This window comes from Myotis lucifugus, unplaced genomic scaffold (genome assembly GCF_000147115.1).
Source record: "Myotis lucifugus unplaced genomic scaffold, Myoluc2.0 scaffold_14, whole genome shotgun sequence".
In the NCBI taxonomy this organism is placed as follows: Eukaryota; Metazoa; Chordata; class Mammalia; order Chiroptera; family Vespertilionidae; genus Myotis; species Myotis lucifugus.
In genome coordinates, this window is record NW_005871062.1 from 920,689 (window position 1) to 937,317 (window position 16,629).

The 16,629-nt window shown below is 37.5% G+C and overlaps 1 protein-coding gene across 1 annotated transcript in view; it reads left to right on the forward strand.

Moving 5' to 3' along the window:
* Positions 1-16,629, forward strand: part of ACAP2 (ArfGAP with coiled-coil, ankyrin repeat and PH domains 2) — a 144,185-nt gene that overhangs the window by 46,756 nt on the left and 80,800 nt on the right. Inside the window, 2 exon segments of the mRNA XM_023750495.1 lie at positions 4,647-4,704; positions 16,090-16,209. Coding sequence (XP_023606263.1) covers positions 4,647-4,704; positions 16,090-16,209 — 178 coding nt within the window.

Genomic DNA, 16,629 nt, shown 5'->3' on the forward strand with positions numbered 1-16,629 from the left:
AGTGCGAGCACCAGGTGGGACTGCGGCACACGGGAACAAAGAATTTTTAGTAACTGCCAGAGGCTCGCCCCGATGACAGCAACTGGCGCCCTGCCTTGCCTGGCATCCCTGCTCAACTGCTCCACCATCCCGCCGCAGCTGATGCCCACCATGTTATGCGCTCTGCTGCCTGCTGCCAATGCCTGCCATGTTCCGCACATACCCCCTTGGTGGTCAGCGCACGCCATAGTGACCGATTGTTCAGTTCATTTGTTCAGTTCTGCCTTTCGGTCTATTTGCATATTAGGGTTTTATATATAGATATATAGATAGATATATAGATATAGATATCTATATCTCTATATATCTATATATTTTTTTAAATTGATTTCAGAGAGGAAAGTAGAGGGAGAGAGAGATAGAAATGTAAATGATGAGAAAGAACCATTGACTGCTGGCTGCCTCCTGAGCCTGCCGCCCGGGCATGTGCCCTTGACTGGAATTAAACCTGGGACCCTTCAGTCCGCAGCTCACATTCTATCCACTGAGCCAAACTGGCTAGGGCTGAAATGCTTTTCTAAACAGCTGCTGTACTTCCATTGAACAGTTCTGACATTCAGCAGTTTGCTAAGGTTTCTTCCAATTCAAGATTCTGTGATTCTGGGGTTGTTTCTCACTTCCTCTTAAGTTTTTTTTCTCTTTATTATTTTACATTACTAGACTGTATTCTCTTAATATAACAAATACTATATCTTGCATGCAGGTGCCATGCCAGTTATAAAACACAGTGAAAATGTAAGGCAAAATTATTTTTATTATGTATTAATATGGATGTTGTTGTTAATGGAAGAATCTGGGAAAGTTGTAGATGTGATTTGTTTAGCAGCCCATGATAGGTCATGGAGAGAACCCTGAAAGGCTCAGTATGTAGTCACCTACCTGCTCTGATTTGCATATATCTTAAGCCTTAAATACCATTTCCAGTGAAAAGGGTAATGGAGAACCATTAAAGGGGGAATATGACAGGTCTCGAATTGTAATTGTTGATAATTTTGTTGGGGCCTCATCCTAGATGTCCCTACCATCTTGCTTCTTTCTCTCATTGTGAGTCTGCTGATAGTTCAGTCTTATTTGAAATACTTGGTCATCTTCACAGTATTATCAGTCACAGAAAACTTTTCTACATAGAAATCTCATTTCCCCCATGAAGTTTATAGTGCTCTCTTCTCCCTAAATGTATTGCCCATAACTGTGACAGGAATTCTTGGGAAATAGACATGCCTGAGTTTGTTGATATTGCAAATGGAAATGCCTTCCTCCTCAGTCTTTATTTTTCTGGGCCAAGTTGAACGCAACATTATATAGCCTGTAATTTTGCAGTTTTTTTCCTTAACTCTCCTTTTTTCCTCATTAAAGTGATATTACCCCTCTGTAGATGACTGGTGCCTTCATTCTAGCTTTACACGCTCTACTGTGAAAACTGGATGGGGCTGTTAAACAGTCATTAGTCACTGTTGATTTATTGATTCCAACATAATAGATAGGCCATCTCTTCTTCCACCATCTTCTTTCATGGCATAGTAGAAGGATGTTAACTCCCACTGTAATTATAGTGTCATTTTACCTGCTTGAATATGCTAAGTAACTCCCTGGTCAAGAAATTCAGGCTGTTAGAGAAGGGCAGATGAAATGGAAACAGCTTTCTAAAGTACTACTGATTTTGTGTGTGTGAGGGAAAAAAATCTAATTTCCTACCTGCTCAGAATAAAACATTAGACTAGTTTTCCTGTAAATAGCATCACCACAAACACATGGGTACTGAATTGTGCTCTGACTTTAAGACCTTACTGTGGCTACAATGGCTATGGCAACACTAGGTGATAGGAATGTTTCAGCTCCATTATAATCTTACTAGAGGCCCGATGCACAAAATTGGTGCAACGGGCTTGGCCCTCACAGCTCTGGCTGCCTCTGCTGGCCCTCACAGCCCTGGCCGGCCCTCGTAGCTCCTTGCAGTCCCGGGTGGCCCTCGCAGCCTCGGCTTCATCCAGAAGGACGTCTGGAAGGTCGTTCGGCTCTTCCGTCTAATTAGCATATTAGCTCTTTATTATTAAGATGGGACCACCATCGTATATATGGTCTGACGTTGATTGGAAGAAAGGTTGTTAGGCTGCGTGTGACTGTATATGTTCAGTAGAAACCAACAACTAAATCAAATCTTAAGTTGGTCATTTCAACTAATTTGCTTGAAAGAAGTTGAAGTTTGTGTCAAGCTAAATTATATAAAGGTTAAACAAAGAGTTTTTAACAAAGTGAAAATTGTGGAGTTTCTTTATTGAGTCAACAAACAAGTTGAATATACTGCTAAGGGAGAAGTGAACAATGATAGAGATATATGTGAGGTGCTTTGGGGGCACAGAAGGGACATGTAATTGAGCCTGAGTGTATGGGGGAAGAGTTTCTAGGACAGTGATGGTGAACCTATGACACGCGTGTCAGAGGTGACACGCGAACTTATTTTTTTGGTTGATTTTTCTTTGTTAAATGGCATTTAAATATATAAAATAAATACCAAAAATATAAGTCTTTGTTTTACTATGGTTGCAAATATCAAAAAATTTCTCTATGTGACACGGGTCCAGAGTTAAGTTAGGGTTTTTCAAAATGCTGACACACCAAGCTCAAAAGGTTCGCCATCACTGTTCTAGGAGGACCCACCTCCTAGGAAGGTAATGTCTAAATTTTTTTCTTTTCCCTCTTCATTAGCTTTAAAAATTATTTTAAAATGCATAGTTATTGTAAATATTAAAAGAATCCAGAAATATGAGTAGTAAAAGGTGTAAATCCCTAATTATACACCCTGCTCTCTAATCCCCATTCTCCAAAGTTGTCATTAATAGATTGATGAATATGTTTCCAGATTTTTTCTATATGTATACCATCAAAGTTTTTCCCCACAAAATTGACCTCACACTACGTTTAATTTTGTAATTTGCTCCCAGCCCCCCCATGTAATAGTCTATAGTATTTTTCCATGTCAGTAGATATATATATCAATCTCATTTAAAAACTTGCTGCCTCACATAATGGTATGGCTATACTACTATTTATTTACATTATTTTCTATTGCTGGACATGTAGTTTTCCAACCTATTATAAACAATGAATATCCTTCTACCAAATTATTTATTTTCTTTTGTGAATTAAGTTTTAAATGATGAGTAGCATATAGTAGGTGAAGAGTATGAGGATTAATGTGAAGGAGAAACATTTTCTGGATTAAGGGAACAACATGTACTTTCAAAAAACGCTGCTGAAGAAAATGACAGACTTAGGGGAGAAACATTTCTGTTTTTATGAACTCTTGTTTTCCTGAACTGTGTGTTAGAGTATCTTATTTTATGGAATATACATCTATTTACTGAATAATTTATAAATATATAATTTTCTTTGTGAGATTAAAAATATTTTTCAATAAATGTAACCAATGGAGAAGTGGAATCACAAGCTGATAAAAATGACTCTTCAGAAGTTTCACAGAGGTTAAATTGATAGTTCTGGGAATAGAGCTTATATATTAGCTATCTTTCTCATCTTTTTTTGTCTAATTGAGAATTTCTTATCTAGAGTTCAAAATAGTTTTTTGAGTTGCTAGTCTCCACTACTATTCAACTGAAACAAATTTTGTTTAATTAAAAAAGATAATGATTAGGAAGTTGCTAGTTTATCAAGAAGGTATCTGAAAATGGTATATATGGCTTATAGTAGATGAATTGCATTTTGTTGTATATTACTCTTAATAAAATTTTATTATACTTAAAAAGTTTTAGTTGTTGCTGTTCCAAATTTCTAATTTTTGAATGTTGCCTGTAGTGTGACATAAAGTACTATAGTATTATATTTTTATCATAATCCTGACAAGTAAGAGTATTTGCTCATTTTTAAAAAATCACATTGGAAATAACAAATATTGCATGATCTCACTTATATGTGGAATCCAATGAAGAAAATAAATTGATGAACAAAACACATCCAGAAACATTGAAACATGCAACAGACTGACATATTTCAGAAGAGTTTAAACAAAGAATTTATATGCATATATACATAGTCCATGGACAAACAATAGTGGAGTAAGGCTTGGGGAGGGGACAGGAGGTAGATGGAGGAGGTCAAGAGTGGGGGGGAAGGGGGACATTTGTAATACTTTCAACAATAAAGTTTTAAAAAAATACATTGGAAATAAATGGAACATTAAACAAGGGTGGCATCCTTCTGAGTTATTTCTAAAAGTAAAAGATTTTCTTTTTGGTTGCCAAGGATGCTTTGCTGTTTGGTTACTTGTTGAATAGAAATCGGAACCTTTGTAAGGCTCAACTTCTAAAATTTCTTACTCATTTAAAAATATTTATATGCTAAATAGTTCTAATTAGTTCTATTAATTTGAAAAGTATAAATGCTTTAAGTAAATCAGCCCAATGTGTTCTCTCATTACCTTAAATAATAATTGTATTATTTATTGTATTTCATGATTATGAAATATTTATACTTTATGTGAAGTATAATTTTTAAGCATTTATATCTCTTTTTTTACTTAGAGTAATTTTAAGAGTAAAGTATACATTTAAACACATAAAGTAACTTATTTTGTATATAATTTTTTTTAGAGCTGCTTTAGAAGAAGTAGAAGGAGATGTGGCAGAATTGGAACTAAAACTTGATAAGGTAAATTTTACTTTTTTAACTTTTAAAACATTCTTATTTTCTATAAATAATAATTTGTGCCTATAATAGTAGATGATTCACATTACTTCTTTTATCTCTGTGTGGGTACATGCTATTTTTATCCAAATTTTACACATGAGGAACTTGAGTCGAGGAACAATAACTAGCTTGTTCAAAATCTAATCAAAGTGCCAGAGCAAGAATTTGAACCGTGTCTGACTTTATTTTTTTTTTTAAAGCTTATTGATTCTAGAGGGAGAGAGGAAGAAAGAAAGAAAGGAAGAAAAAAAGGAAGAAAGAAAGATAGAAAAAAGAAAGAAACATTGATTTGTTGTTCCACTTATTTATGCATTCATTGGTTGATTCTTGTATGTGCTCTGACTGGGGATTGAACCTGCAACCTTGACAATGCTCTAAACAACAGCTACCCAGCCAGGGCCTCATGTCTGACTTTCAAGCTCACTATATATTCTTTATATTGTTGGAAGTTTGTTCCCTTTGTCCCCATCAAAAAGATTGTAACTATCTTTTTTGATGCTTATAAATTTGTAAGTTCCTGTTTATAAATTTGAGTGTGGCCATGTTCAAATATAAAATAAAATAAAATAAAACAAAAACTCATATTTTTAAAGAGCTATTGCCAGAATGCTTAATATATATTTAATAATTAATATTAAGTGGTCATATTCTCTGTAAAGGTAAATGTACATTGATTACTATCTTCTATATTAATTATTGATAATCTTGTGTGTTTTTTTGCTTCCACTCAAGAGACATTGTCTGCTATACAACAGGCATAAATACGAGAATGACTAGGACATGGCTTCTGATTTTTTTTTTTTATACATTTTTATTGATTTCAGAGAGGAAGGGAGAGGGAGAAAAAAATAGAAACATCAGTGATGAGAGAGAATGATTGATTGGCTGCCTCCTGCATGCCCCCCAACTGGGCATCGAGCCTGCAACCAGGGCATTTGCCCTGACCTGGAATGGAACTGTGACCTCCTGGTTCATAGGTCAATGCTCAACCACTGAGCCATACTGGCTGGGTGTTTCTGATCTTACATAACCATTATTCAGTGAAAAATTTCTGGAAATAAATTAGATGTATATATTTAAATTACCTTTTTTTTTTTTGAAAAATATATTTTATTGATTTTTTTACATCGAGGAAGGGAGAGAGATAGAGAGCCAGAAACATCGATGAGAGAGACACATCGATCAGCTGCCTCCTGCACATCCCCCACTGGGGATGTGCCCGCAATCCAGGGTCATGCCCCTGACTGGAATCGAACCCGGGACCCCTCAGTCTGCAGGCTGACGCTCCATCCACTGAGCCAAACTGGCTTCGGCTAAATTACCTTTTTTGAAAATAGTTTCCTATTTATATAATTACTAGAGGCTGGGTGCACGAATTTGTGCACGGTTGGAGTCCCTAGACCTGGCCGGCAATCTGGGTCAATGAGGGCTGGGCAGATCGGGGCCTGCCAACCTGGGGGAGGGATGGGGGAGGGACCGTGGGCCAAACTGGGCTTGATGGCCGGGGGGAGGACAGGGTGTGGGAGGTTGGCTGCAGGCCCCGAGGAGGGAACCAGCCCTCAAGACCCCTAGGAAAGGGGCCGTGTCCACTGCCACCCACCCCAGGTTCCCCATCCCAGCCTGGGGCCCGAAGACCCTGGCGGGGTCAGGAGAGGAGGCGATTGTCGCCGGGCTGGGTGCAGAAGGAACGGCCACCGCCACCAGCCAGCCGCGGGAAGTTGTCTGTGGGAGCACACTGACCACCAGTGGGCAGCTCCTGTGTTGAGCGTCTGCCCCCTGGTGGTCAGTGTGCATCATAGTGACTGGTTGACCGGTCATTCTGGTCGTTCGGTCGTAATGGTTGCTTAGGCTTTTATATATATAGACTAGAAGCCCGACGCACAAAATTTGTGCAAGAGTAGGCCTTCCTTCCCCCGGCTGCCGGCACCAGCTTCCCTCTGGCACCTGGGACCTGGGCTTCCCTCTGGCCTCTGGCAGGCACCAGCGACCTGGGCTTCCCTCACTGCCCCAGCTTCATCTGGAAGGTCATCCAGAAGGACATCCGGAAGGTTGCCCAGTCTAATTATAATAGCATATTACGCTTTTATTATTATAGATATGGTAAATGGTATTGCTGTGTAAAGCAGTGCTTCTAAAACCTTACTGTGCTTAGATTCTTATCACCTGGGGATCTTATGTGAAAATACAGATTCTGATTTAGTAAGTCTGGAGTATCTGAGATTCTTTGTTTCTAACCTAATTCCAGGTAATACCTATGCTGTTGTTCCAGGACTGCACTTTGAGTAGCAAGGATATAAAAATTAGTCTGATGATTTTTTCAAATGTTTTGAAATCTTGAAATATACATACATAGGTATATAATGTAAATAGTATAGAAACTATATAAAACAGTATTAGTTATATATGTAAAACATACAAATTTTAGAAGCACTTTGTTATACAGCATGGTTTTGGATTTTTATAATAGTCCTGTAAGGTAGGTAGGACAAGTGGTATTATTCCCATTTTAGAGATGATAATACCAAAGCCCATATGGCAAAGGGGACTTGCTTTATATCACAGTTAGAAGAGGCAGAATCAGGATTAGAACCCATATGTTTTTATTCTTAGTTCAGTGCTCTTGTGCACCACTGTATTTCTGGATCCATGTTGGGGGAGCACAAGCCACTTGGAAATTTTCTGAGGAACACTAACAAGCTTCCAGGCAAGTGTTTTTAAGAATTAATGTTACGATTTTTAATAAGAATATTATTTTTAAATCTTTACTTTTTACTTAAAAATAAATGTCTGGGATTATTATTGTTATACTAGAGGCCTGGTGCACGAAATTTCGTGCATTGGGCAGGTCCCTCAGCCTGGCCTGTGTCCTCTCGCAGTGGGACCCCTTGCTCCTTACTGCCTGCCTGCAGTGGAAGAGGGAGAGGTTCCTGCCACCGCAGCTGCACTTGCCAGTCATGAGCCCGGCTTCTGGCCGAGAGGCGCTCCCCCTGTGGGAGCACACTGACCACCAGGGGGAAGCTCCTGCATTGAGCGTCTGCCCCCTGGTGGTCAGTACACATCATAGCGACCAGTCGTTTTGCCGTTCGGTTGATTTGCATATTAGGGTTTTATTATTTAGGATAATTCCTGAGGTATTATATTCGTTTTTAAGCACTCTTTAAAACAGTTCTTAAACCTTTAAGGTAGGCAACAGAAGATACTATTTTGATTTTCTGGTAGATTTATGAGAGAATATATAAAAGGCAAGGCTTTTTAAAAGAATCACAGAGTAGTATAATAAATAGGGCATCTATTCTCTTTGGATAGAACTGCATGTAAATCACATGAAATTTTTTTTGGGGGGGTGAGGAGAGCCTTACAATTTAAAGTATCCAAACAGTCCACTGACAGAATTTTTGTTAATGACTTTGCTTTTATGAGTAGGTTTTTTTCTTTTATATCATTTAGTTGGAGTTGGAAGACTGGTAGAATTCTAAAACCAAAAGATTCAAATCCAAAACTAGTTATTAAAGTATTGACATTTTACTCTCAAAGGGCTACTTAAAGGCACTGTGGAAACTTTGACTTTTATGAAAATATCATCTTCTATCCAAAAAGAAGTTCCATAGTTATTTTTATATTTTTCTAATTTAAGATCTTAATTCCTTATAAATGTACTCTCCCAAATTCTTAAGCTATTATCTATCATTTTCACTTTAGAATTATGAGGAGTTAGCATAGAGCAGAGAGCCTGAGAGGTGTTAGAATGGTTGTTATTGAAGGTGGTGGCATTGAAGGACTAGTGGAGGGGAGAGGTTGCCCAAGACTAGTTTAGTGATTTCATAACTTTGTGCAGGGCAAGTTTCACCTTTAATATTGTAAATCATGCCGGCAACAGGTTAAACTAGCTTGATGACTTAGCTTATATTTATTTTGCTTATAATGTATGCCACTCTTCCTCATGAAAATTGCTTCAATGAGGGGCATTGCTTTACTGGGTCCAATTATTTGTCCGTTGTGGCAGGCATTTGGGCATTGACATCATAGAACAGTGATGGCGAACCTATGACATGCGTGTCAGAGGTGACACGCGAACTCATTTTTTTGGTTGATTTTTCTTTGTTAAATGGCATTTAAATATATAAAATAAATATCAAAAATGTAAGTCTTTGTTTTACTATGGTTGCAAATATCAAAAAATTTCTATATGTGACACGGCACCAGCGTTAAGTTAGGGTTTTTCAAAATGCTGACACACCGAGCTCAAAAGGTTCGCCATCACTGTCATAGAGCATCATAGTTGCCATCTAGACAATTTCTGTATCTGCTGCATTTTCTCACTGGCATACTTGCTCCCTGTTTGTTAAGTAGATACCCTTTAAATCACAGTTCAGTTGCCTGGCTGGTGTGGTTCAGTAGTTGAGCATCAACCAATACACCAAGAGGTGGTTGATTTGCTTGGGTTGCAGGCTTGATCCCCATTGGGGGTCTGCAGGACATAGCCAGTTGATGTTTCTCTCTCTTCTTCTCCCTTCCGCCAGTTGATGTTTCTCTCTCTTCTTCTCCCTTCCTCTCTCTAAAATATTATATATATATATATATATTTTAATCACAGCTCAATTACTACCCAACTTAGGTTCTTTTTCTAGTATTGCATTGCTACTTGCACAAAATTCCATTTAAATTATTATAATATTGTAATTTTTGTTTATTAGCAGTTACGAGACAAAGCCTTGAACAAGGCTGCCTACGTTTGAATCTGGTTGTACCACTTACTAAGCTGTGTAGTCTTGGGAAAATTCCTCAGCCTTCCTATGCTTCAGTTTCTTCATCTCCAAAATAGGGAAAATAAGAGTTTCTATCTATCTTATAAGGTTACTAGAGGCCTGATGCACGAAATTTGTGCAAGGGGTTTGGCCCTTGCAGCCGCGGTAGCTGTCTCGGCCCTCACAGCCCCGGCTCCATCCGGAAGGTCATTTGGCTGTCCGGTCTAATTAGCATATTATGCTTTTATTATTATAGATTATGAGAATAAGATATGTTAATACATGTTAAGTGCTTAGCACAGTTCTTGGCACATAGTAATGTTAATGATAATGGTGTTCAACAGATTATTAGCTCCTTGAAAACAGGCTGTCTTTAGGGAAAAATAACCCTCTTATTTCTTGTGCACTTAGGGTACCAAGTTCTAAGTTTTACTTATCTCCGACCTTCACAACAATGTTGCAGAGTTGTTATTATACCAAATTTGCACATAAAAAAGTGAGAGTTAGAGAGGATCTTACGTACTCAAGGGTAATCAGCAAATAAGTTATTTGTATTTCCATTATCTGGCAAGTGCCCATGACATAGTTTTCACTTTGTAAAAAAAAACACAGTTTAATGAATTGGAACTACTAGCTTGATAATTTTGACTAATTTGACATTTACTCTTAGGTAAAATTCTTCCCTCTTCCTAGGCTTATATTATTCAGTTCTATCTCAGTCATAGCTGTCATCTAATATGGATCTTGACAACTGACCAAGTATCTTATCACCAAGTTAGTCTTTCTTCTGAGTAGCAGCAGTGTATATATGGTTCAGCTATATGACAATTTCATTTTCTCTCCAACTCCTGTAATAGTGACCTCTATTCTAATATTGATACCTATTTTCAGGGCCATGTTCTATGCCTCACCAATCAAAATTCTAATCTCTTGAGATTTGGAATGCTGATATCTTACTTTCTAACTTGAATCTCCCGTTCTTCCAGTTATAATCTTTACTCATATTGCTTCTGTTCTTCAAGCTCATCTAGACTCCTGGTCTTTTAATCTATCTACTTCTGGTATTTCAGAGTTCTTTTAAATTCACTTTCCTTTCAGTGCACCCTTTTTTTGGTAATTATTTTTTTGAGATAAAATTCACTTAACATAAAATACACCATTTTAAAATGCACAATTTAGTAGTTTTTAGTATATTCACAGTGTTGTGCAGTCATAACTACTATCTAATTCTAGAACATTTTCTTCACCCCAAAAGGAAATTCTGTACCTTTAGCAGTCACTCCTACCCTCTCCCAACATCCTCTGGCAACCACTATTCTACTTTCTGTCTCTGGATGTCCCTATTCTGGACATTTCATGTAAACAGAATCATAAAATATTTGGCCCTTTGTGACTGACTTCTTTCATGTAGCATAATGTTTTTAAGGTTTGTCAGTTCATGTTGCAGTGTGTTCCAACATTTCTTTTTTATGGCTGAATAAAATGCCATTGTATGAATATACCACATTTTGTTTGTCCCATTTGTTGATAGTGATGTGTTGTTTCTACTTTTTGGATGAATAATACTGCTATGAAACCTTTCAGGCTACTCTTAATTTTATTACAATATTATTTCTCTTCTGGAGACCTTCACTTCCCTTCCATAGCAACTACTTTATAGAATTCTCACTTTATTAGTCCAACCATCTATACTCTTTATCCCATATCTGGGCTATAAAAATCCCTACAGGAGAAGCTATACAACTGTTTGGTGAAACCAATCAGCAGAGCTACATATTCCTGGAATTCTTGATGCAAATGATTTTTTACAAGATTCAATCAGGTTTATTTTATTACCTTTAGCAGCCCTTATACTTCTGTTTTCTCAAAGACTTACCACTTTGTTCTTTATTCTTAGTAATGACTAAGACTCTTCCTTCCTTTTGGTGGGAAAACCTTTATTTCCTGCCCCTGATCTAGAAATTTAACAGAAACTGTCATTATCTTTTTCTGTTTTTCCTCCCATTTAAGTGGTAAAAGTATCCCTTTTCTTATGCAGTCCCAGACTCTAACTCCTCAGGACTTTGCTTTAGCCACCTTTCTCCTTTCCCTTCTCTACTACCTCTTTATTTTAAGTAGATAAAATAAATTTCTCTTGATGAAAAACAAAAGAAAACCTCACTTCTGACAAGGAAGTGCAAATCTTTGTTAAGTTATTACCATGTGCCAGCAGCAGATTGGGCTAAGATCTTTAAGGGTGTTATCTTGATTCTTTTATAATAACTTTATTTGGTTTGGTACCATTGTTACCAAATCATACAGAAGACACTGAGGCTTGTTGAGGTGAATGAGGTCAGTCAGGATTACTTTGATGGTTAAGTATGGCAGCAGGATTTGAATCTAAGCTGCCTGAGTCCAGAGCAGCTATCTATAACAAGACTATGTATATGTATATATGTATATATATGTATATGCATATATATGTGTATATATCTACACTAATAAAAGAGAAAGATGCAAATTGACTGTACCTTTGTGACGCCCACCAGCCAATCAGGAGTGAGTATGCAAATTAACCAAACAAAGATGACATGTTACTTTGCATACACAGGTGCCGAGTGGCTGCTCCGGGCCTCTGGGCAGTGTGGGAAGGTGGAAAGATGGCTCTGGGCCTGAACGGAGGTAGAAAGGCGGCTCTGGGCTGGAGCGAAGGTGGTGCCGGCAGCCAGGGGAAGGAAGGCCCATTCTTGCACGAATCTTTGTGCACCGGGCCTCTAGTGTTTGTGTGTGTGTGTGTGTGTGTGTGTGTGTGTATCAAATAGTTGACGTAAAACGTATAACATTATGTTAGTTTCGGGTACACAGCATAATGATTCAACATTTATTTACCTTACAGTGATTACCACAGTAATTCTAGAAACCATCTGTTGCTCTATATTATTAAGATATTATTGACTCTATTCTATACTATATATTACATCCCCTTGTCTTATTTCATAACTAGAAGTTTATACTTCTTAATCCCCTTCCTCTTTTTTTCCTAATTCCCCACCCCACTCCCCTTTGCTATCAGTTTGTTCTCAGTATATATGAGTTTGTATTTTGTTTATTTATTTCATTTATTTCATTTTTTAGTAATTGTCTTACTCTTTCCGACTTATTTTACTTAACAAAATACTTTCTAGGTTTATCCATGTTGTCTCATATGGCAAGATTTCATTTTTTTATGGCTGAGTAATATTCCACTGTATGTATGTATCATATCTTCTTTATCCATTCATCTATTGGATGCTTCCATATCTTGGCTCTTGAAACAATGCTGTGATGATAGGGGTTCATGTATCTTTTACAATTACTTTTTGTTTTCTTCAGATAAATACCCGAAGTATTTATCTGAATCACTGGGTCATTCAGTAGTTCTATTTTTAAATTTTTGAGAAATCTCTAGACTGGTTTTCATAGTGGCTGTACTAATTTGCAATCCTACCAACAGTGCACAGGGTTTCCCTTTTCCCCCCATTTTCTCCATCACTTGTTATTTGTTGTCTTTAATAATAGTCATTCTGACAGATGTGAGGTCACATCTCATATGGTTTTGATTCACACTACCTATTAATATATCAAAAGCTCTCAAAAGTTTAGTAATAAAGAAACTGTTTAACTTTCTAAACTGAGTTTTCCAGGTTTATTTGATCATGGAATTCTTCCTGTGGAATATACTGTAGACTACATATTAGGAAACATTGATCTATTATATATCTTCTTTATATGCATTTCATAAATCGCTGTAATATCACTGCAGCCCTCCTACTCCTAGTCAATTTCTCTTAAAACTATTCTTGCCAGGGATGCTGGTGACTTTTTGTCATCAAATTCTATATATATATTTAAATACATTTTTACTGATTTGGGAGAGGGAGAGAGAGATAGAAACATCAATGATGAGAGAGAATCATTGATTGGCTGCCTCCTGCACGGCCCCCACTGGGGATCAAGCCCACAACCCAGGCATGCGCCCTTGACCGGAATTGGACCCGGGACCCTTCAGTCTGAAAGCCGACACTCTATCCACTGAGCTAAACTGGCCAGGGCCTCAATAGATATTTTTAAAGTCTTTCTAAAACGTGACTTTTATGGATTTTCAACTTACCATCCATCTTTTGATATTTTAGTCTTTCTTGACTTTGGTAAAATTATTCTCTTGTTTTTCCTCCTATGTTTCCCTCTTCTTCTTTAGTCTCCTTTATGGGGTCTTGACTCTACATGCTCTGCCCTCCACTCTTTGTCTAGGATATAGCACTGTAGCACTGACACTGTATTTGCTGATGACTCCTGTGCCTGTATCTATAACACACTCTTATATTTTGAGCTTCAAACATCTGTTTTCACTGGTATTTGATAGACTTCCCATTTGGCTTATTTCATAAGCTCATCTAGCTCAGCCCACTTCACAGGCCCAACACTGTTAACACAGAGTCTCTGCTGGCCAGTGTGAAATTGAGTTTTGTAGCAGATGTAGCCCTCAGCAAGCAGAGCTCAAGCTAAATTTCAGTCACTACTTTTTCCCCTTCTTAGGACATAATCTGCATAACTGTATACCATACTCGACTGTAATTTTTGAATTTGTTTCACCTCTTCTCTCCCTACCTTACTGCTTTCATTCAGTCTCTGTGATCAAATAAGTCGGGAAAACTCAGTTTAAAATGTTAAACAGATTTCTTTATTACTAAGCTTTTAAGAGCTTTTGATATATTAATGTGTGGTGCGAATCCTAGAAAGGAGTTATAATATGCAGCATTTCTCAAAAACATTATCCTGAATTAAGATAATATCCTGGGGGAAAAAACAAATAATATCTTTATCTTTATTCTTTATATTTCCCTACCTTTAGTTTTTCCCCTTTTAGGTTGTCCTTCTAAAATGGAACTCTGGGCAACACACCCAATTAATGCCATTAATTGTTTCCTATTTCCTTCATATAAAATGTGAACCCCCTAGCATTGCACATAGGCTTTTCCTGATCTGGCTCTTGTATACATTTTCATGCTGCACTAAGGTACTTCTTGTTAGCCCTGTCCTCTTAAACTTCTGGGCTTTAGCTCATGCTCTTCATAAAGTAGTATCTTCCCATTACCCATATCTGATTGGCTTGTTCCTATTGGTCTTCAGGACTTCTGTCAAGTGTTACCTTTTCCAGGAATCCTTCCTAATCCCCTCAGTCCTAGTTAAATGTTCTTCCTTTGTTCCCTCATGCATGGTTTTGTCATGTGTAGCAGTTGTGTTTGTGCTGTATAAAATTTATCTAGTCTACTAGTTAGAATGAGAGCTCCTGGAAGCAGAGATGATATTTTCAGTTTCTTTTCTTCAAGGCTCTAGTGCAACAATTTTAAATTAGACTCCTTTAGGTCTTTTCTGAAAATATTCTGGCTCTTTATCCTACTTAGTACCCTTCCCTCTTCATCTATTGTTCCACATTTATCTTCTCCCCCGCAGATTGATTGATTTTTTCTAAATATATTTTTATTGATTTCAGAGAGGAAGCGAGAGGGAGAGAGAGATAGAAACATCAATGATGAGAGAGAATCACTGATCAGTTACCTCCTGCATGCCCCCACTGGGGATCGAGCCCACAATCCGGGCATGTAACTTGGCCGGAATTGAACCTGGGACCCTTCAGTCCGAAGGCCGATGCTCTATCCACTGAGCCAAACCAGCTAGGGCCACATTTATCTTTTTTATATTTATCATTCGCCCAAGATTTTGTTTGTTTAAAGAAAATGTTCTGTGTCTGAATGGAAGACATAAAGAGGCAAGGAATGGAAAAAGAGAGAGAGGGAGGGAGGGAAGAAGGAAAGAAAAAGAGAAGAAAGAATGGAAGGAGAGGAAGGAAAGGAGAAGGGGAAGGGGAGGGGGATGGGGAGGGAGGAGGGGTAGGGGAGGAAGGGGAGGGGAAGGGAAGGGAAGGGAAGAAGGGAAAAGAAAAAGAAAAGTAGGTTCAGTTCTAAATCTTACACAATGGCCAGAACAGTAGGCATTGGAGAAATATAATCAATTCAGACATCTGCTTAGACAGACTGATATTGAAATGACCAGCAGTACTAACCCACCATACCAGTTTGCTTCCCTTTCTTCCAACATACCACAGTTTTTATTTTTATTTTGAGTAACTTTTATCATACTGCTTGCTCTGCCTGAAGTTTCCTTTTCTTCCTCTGAAGAGGTGTCTTAATAAATTTTTTAAAAATTTACTTTATTTTACTTTATTTAACCTTTACAAACTCTTTTTTCCCTTTTTAAAATTCTTTATTGTTTAAAGTATTACATATGAATCCTTTTTCTCCCATTGACCTCTCCCCACTTGTTCCCACCCACTTCCCCAGAACATGCCCTCACCACCCCCCTACTGACTGTGTCCATGGGTTATGCTTATATGCATGCATACAAGTCCTTTGGTTAATTTATGGGATTGAATTTGACTTGATAAAATGATTTTTTTGTTGTTACAGATAATCTCTGGATCCTGAAAAGTCAACTTTTTGGTGTAATTCTCATATGAATTGCTTGTTTAACTACATCATTTGTAAAATTATTTTCAACCTGATGTAACGTTTTTCTTTTTCAGCTTGTGAAGCTTTGTATTGTGATGATTGACACTGGAAAAGCCTTTTGTGTTGCAAATAAACAGTTTATGAATGGGATTCGAGACCTGGCACAATATTCTAGTAATGATGCTGTAGTTGAGGTTAGTATTTTAAAATTAGTTAAAATGACAAATGCAATAAGACATTAATCAATTATGCATCCATTTGCTTTATGAAGAGTTATAATGGTCCTTAAAATTAGAAGTAGAAAAGCTGTCACCCATTGGTTCTGTCTTGTACAGTTCCGTTTTCTTGGATAGTTAGAAGTTAATGGTTGATTTGTATTGTGAATATAAGTTTACTTACTGCTTGGTGAGCTGAAGCATCTACAAGAAGGACTGAGCAGGAAGAGCAGGATTTTGCTTACTAGTAGCTGCTTATAGAGGAAAGCAGAACATTAACCTAAGAATAGTGTCAACTGTATGTATAGGGGCTGCATTGGAAAGTTTTGGTAGCTACCTATGCTAGGTTAGCCTAGACCTCTCACTATATTATGTGGTATTAATGACATTTCTTTCATG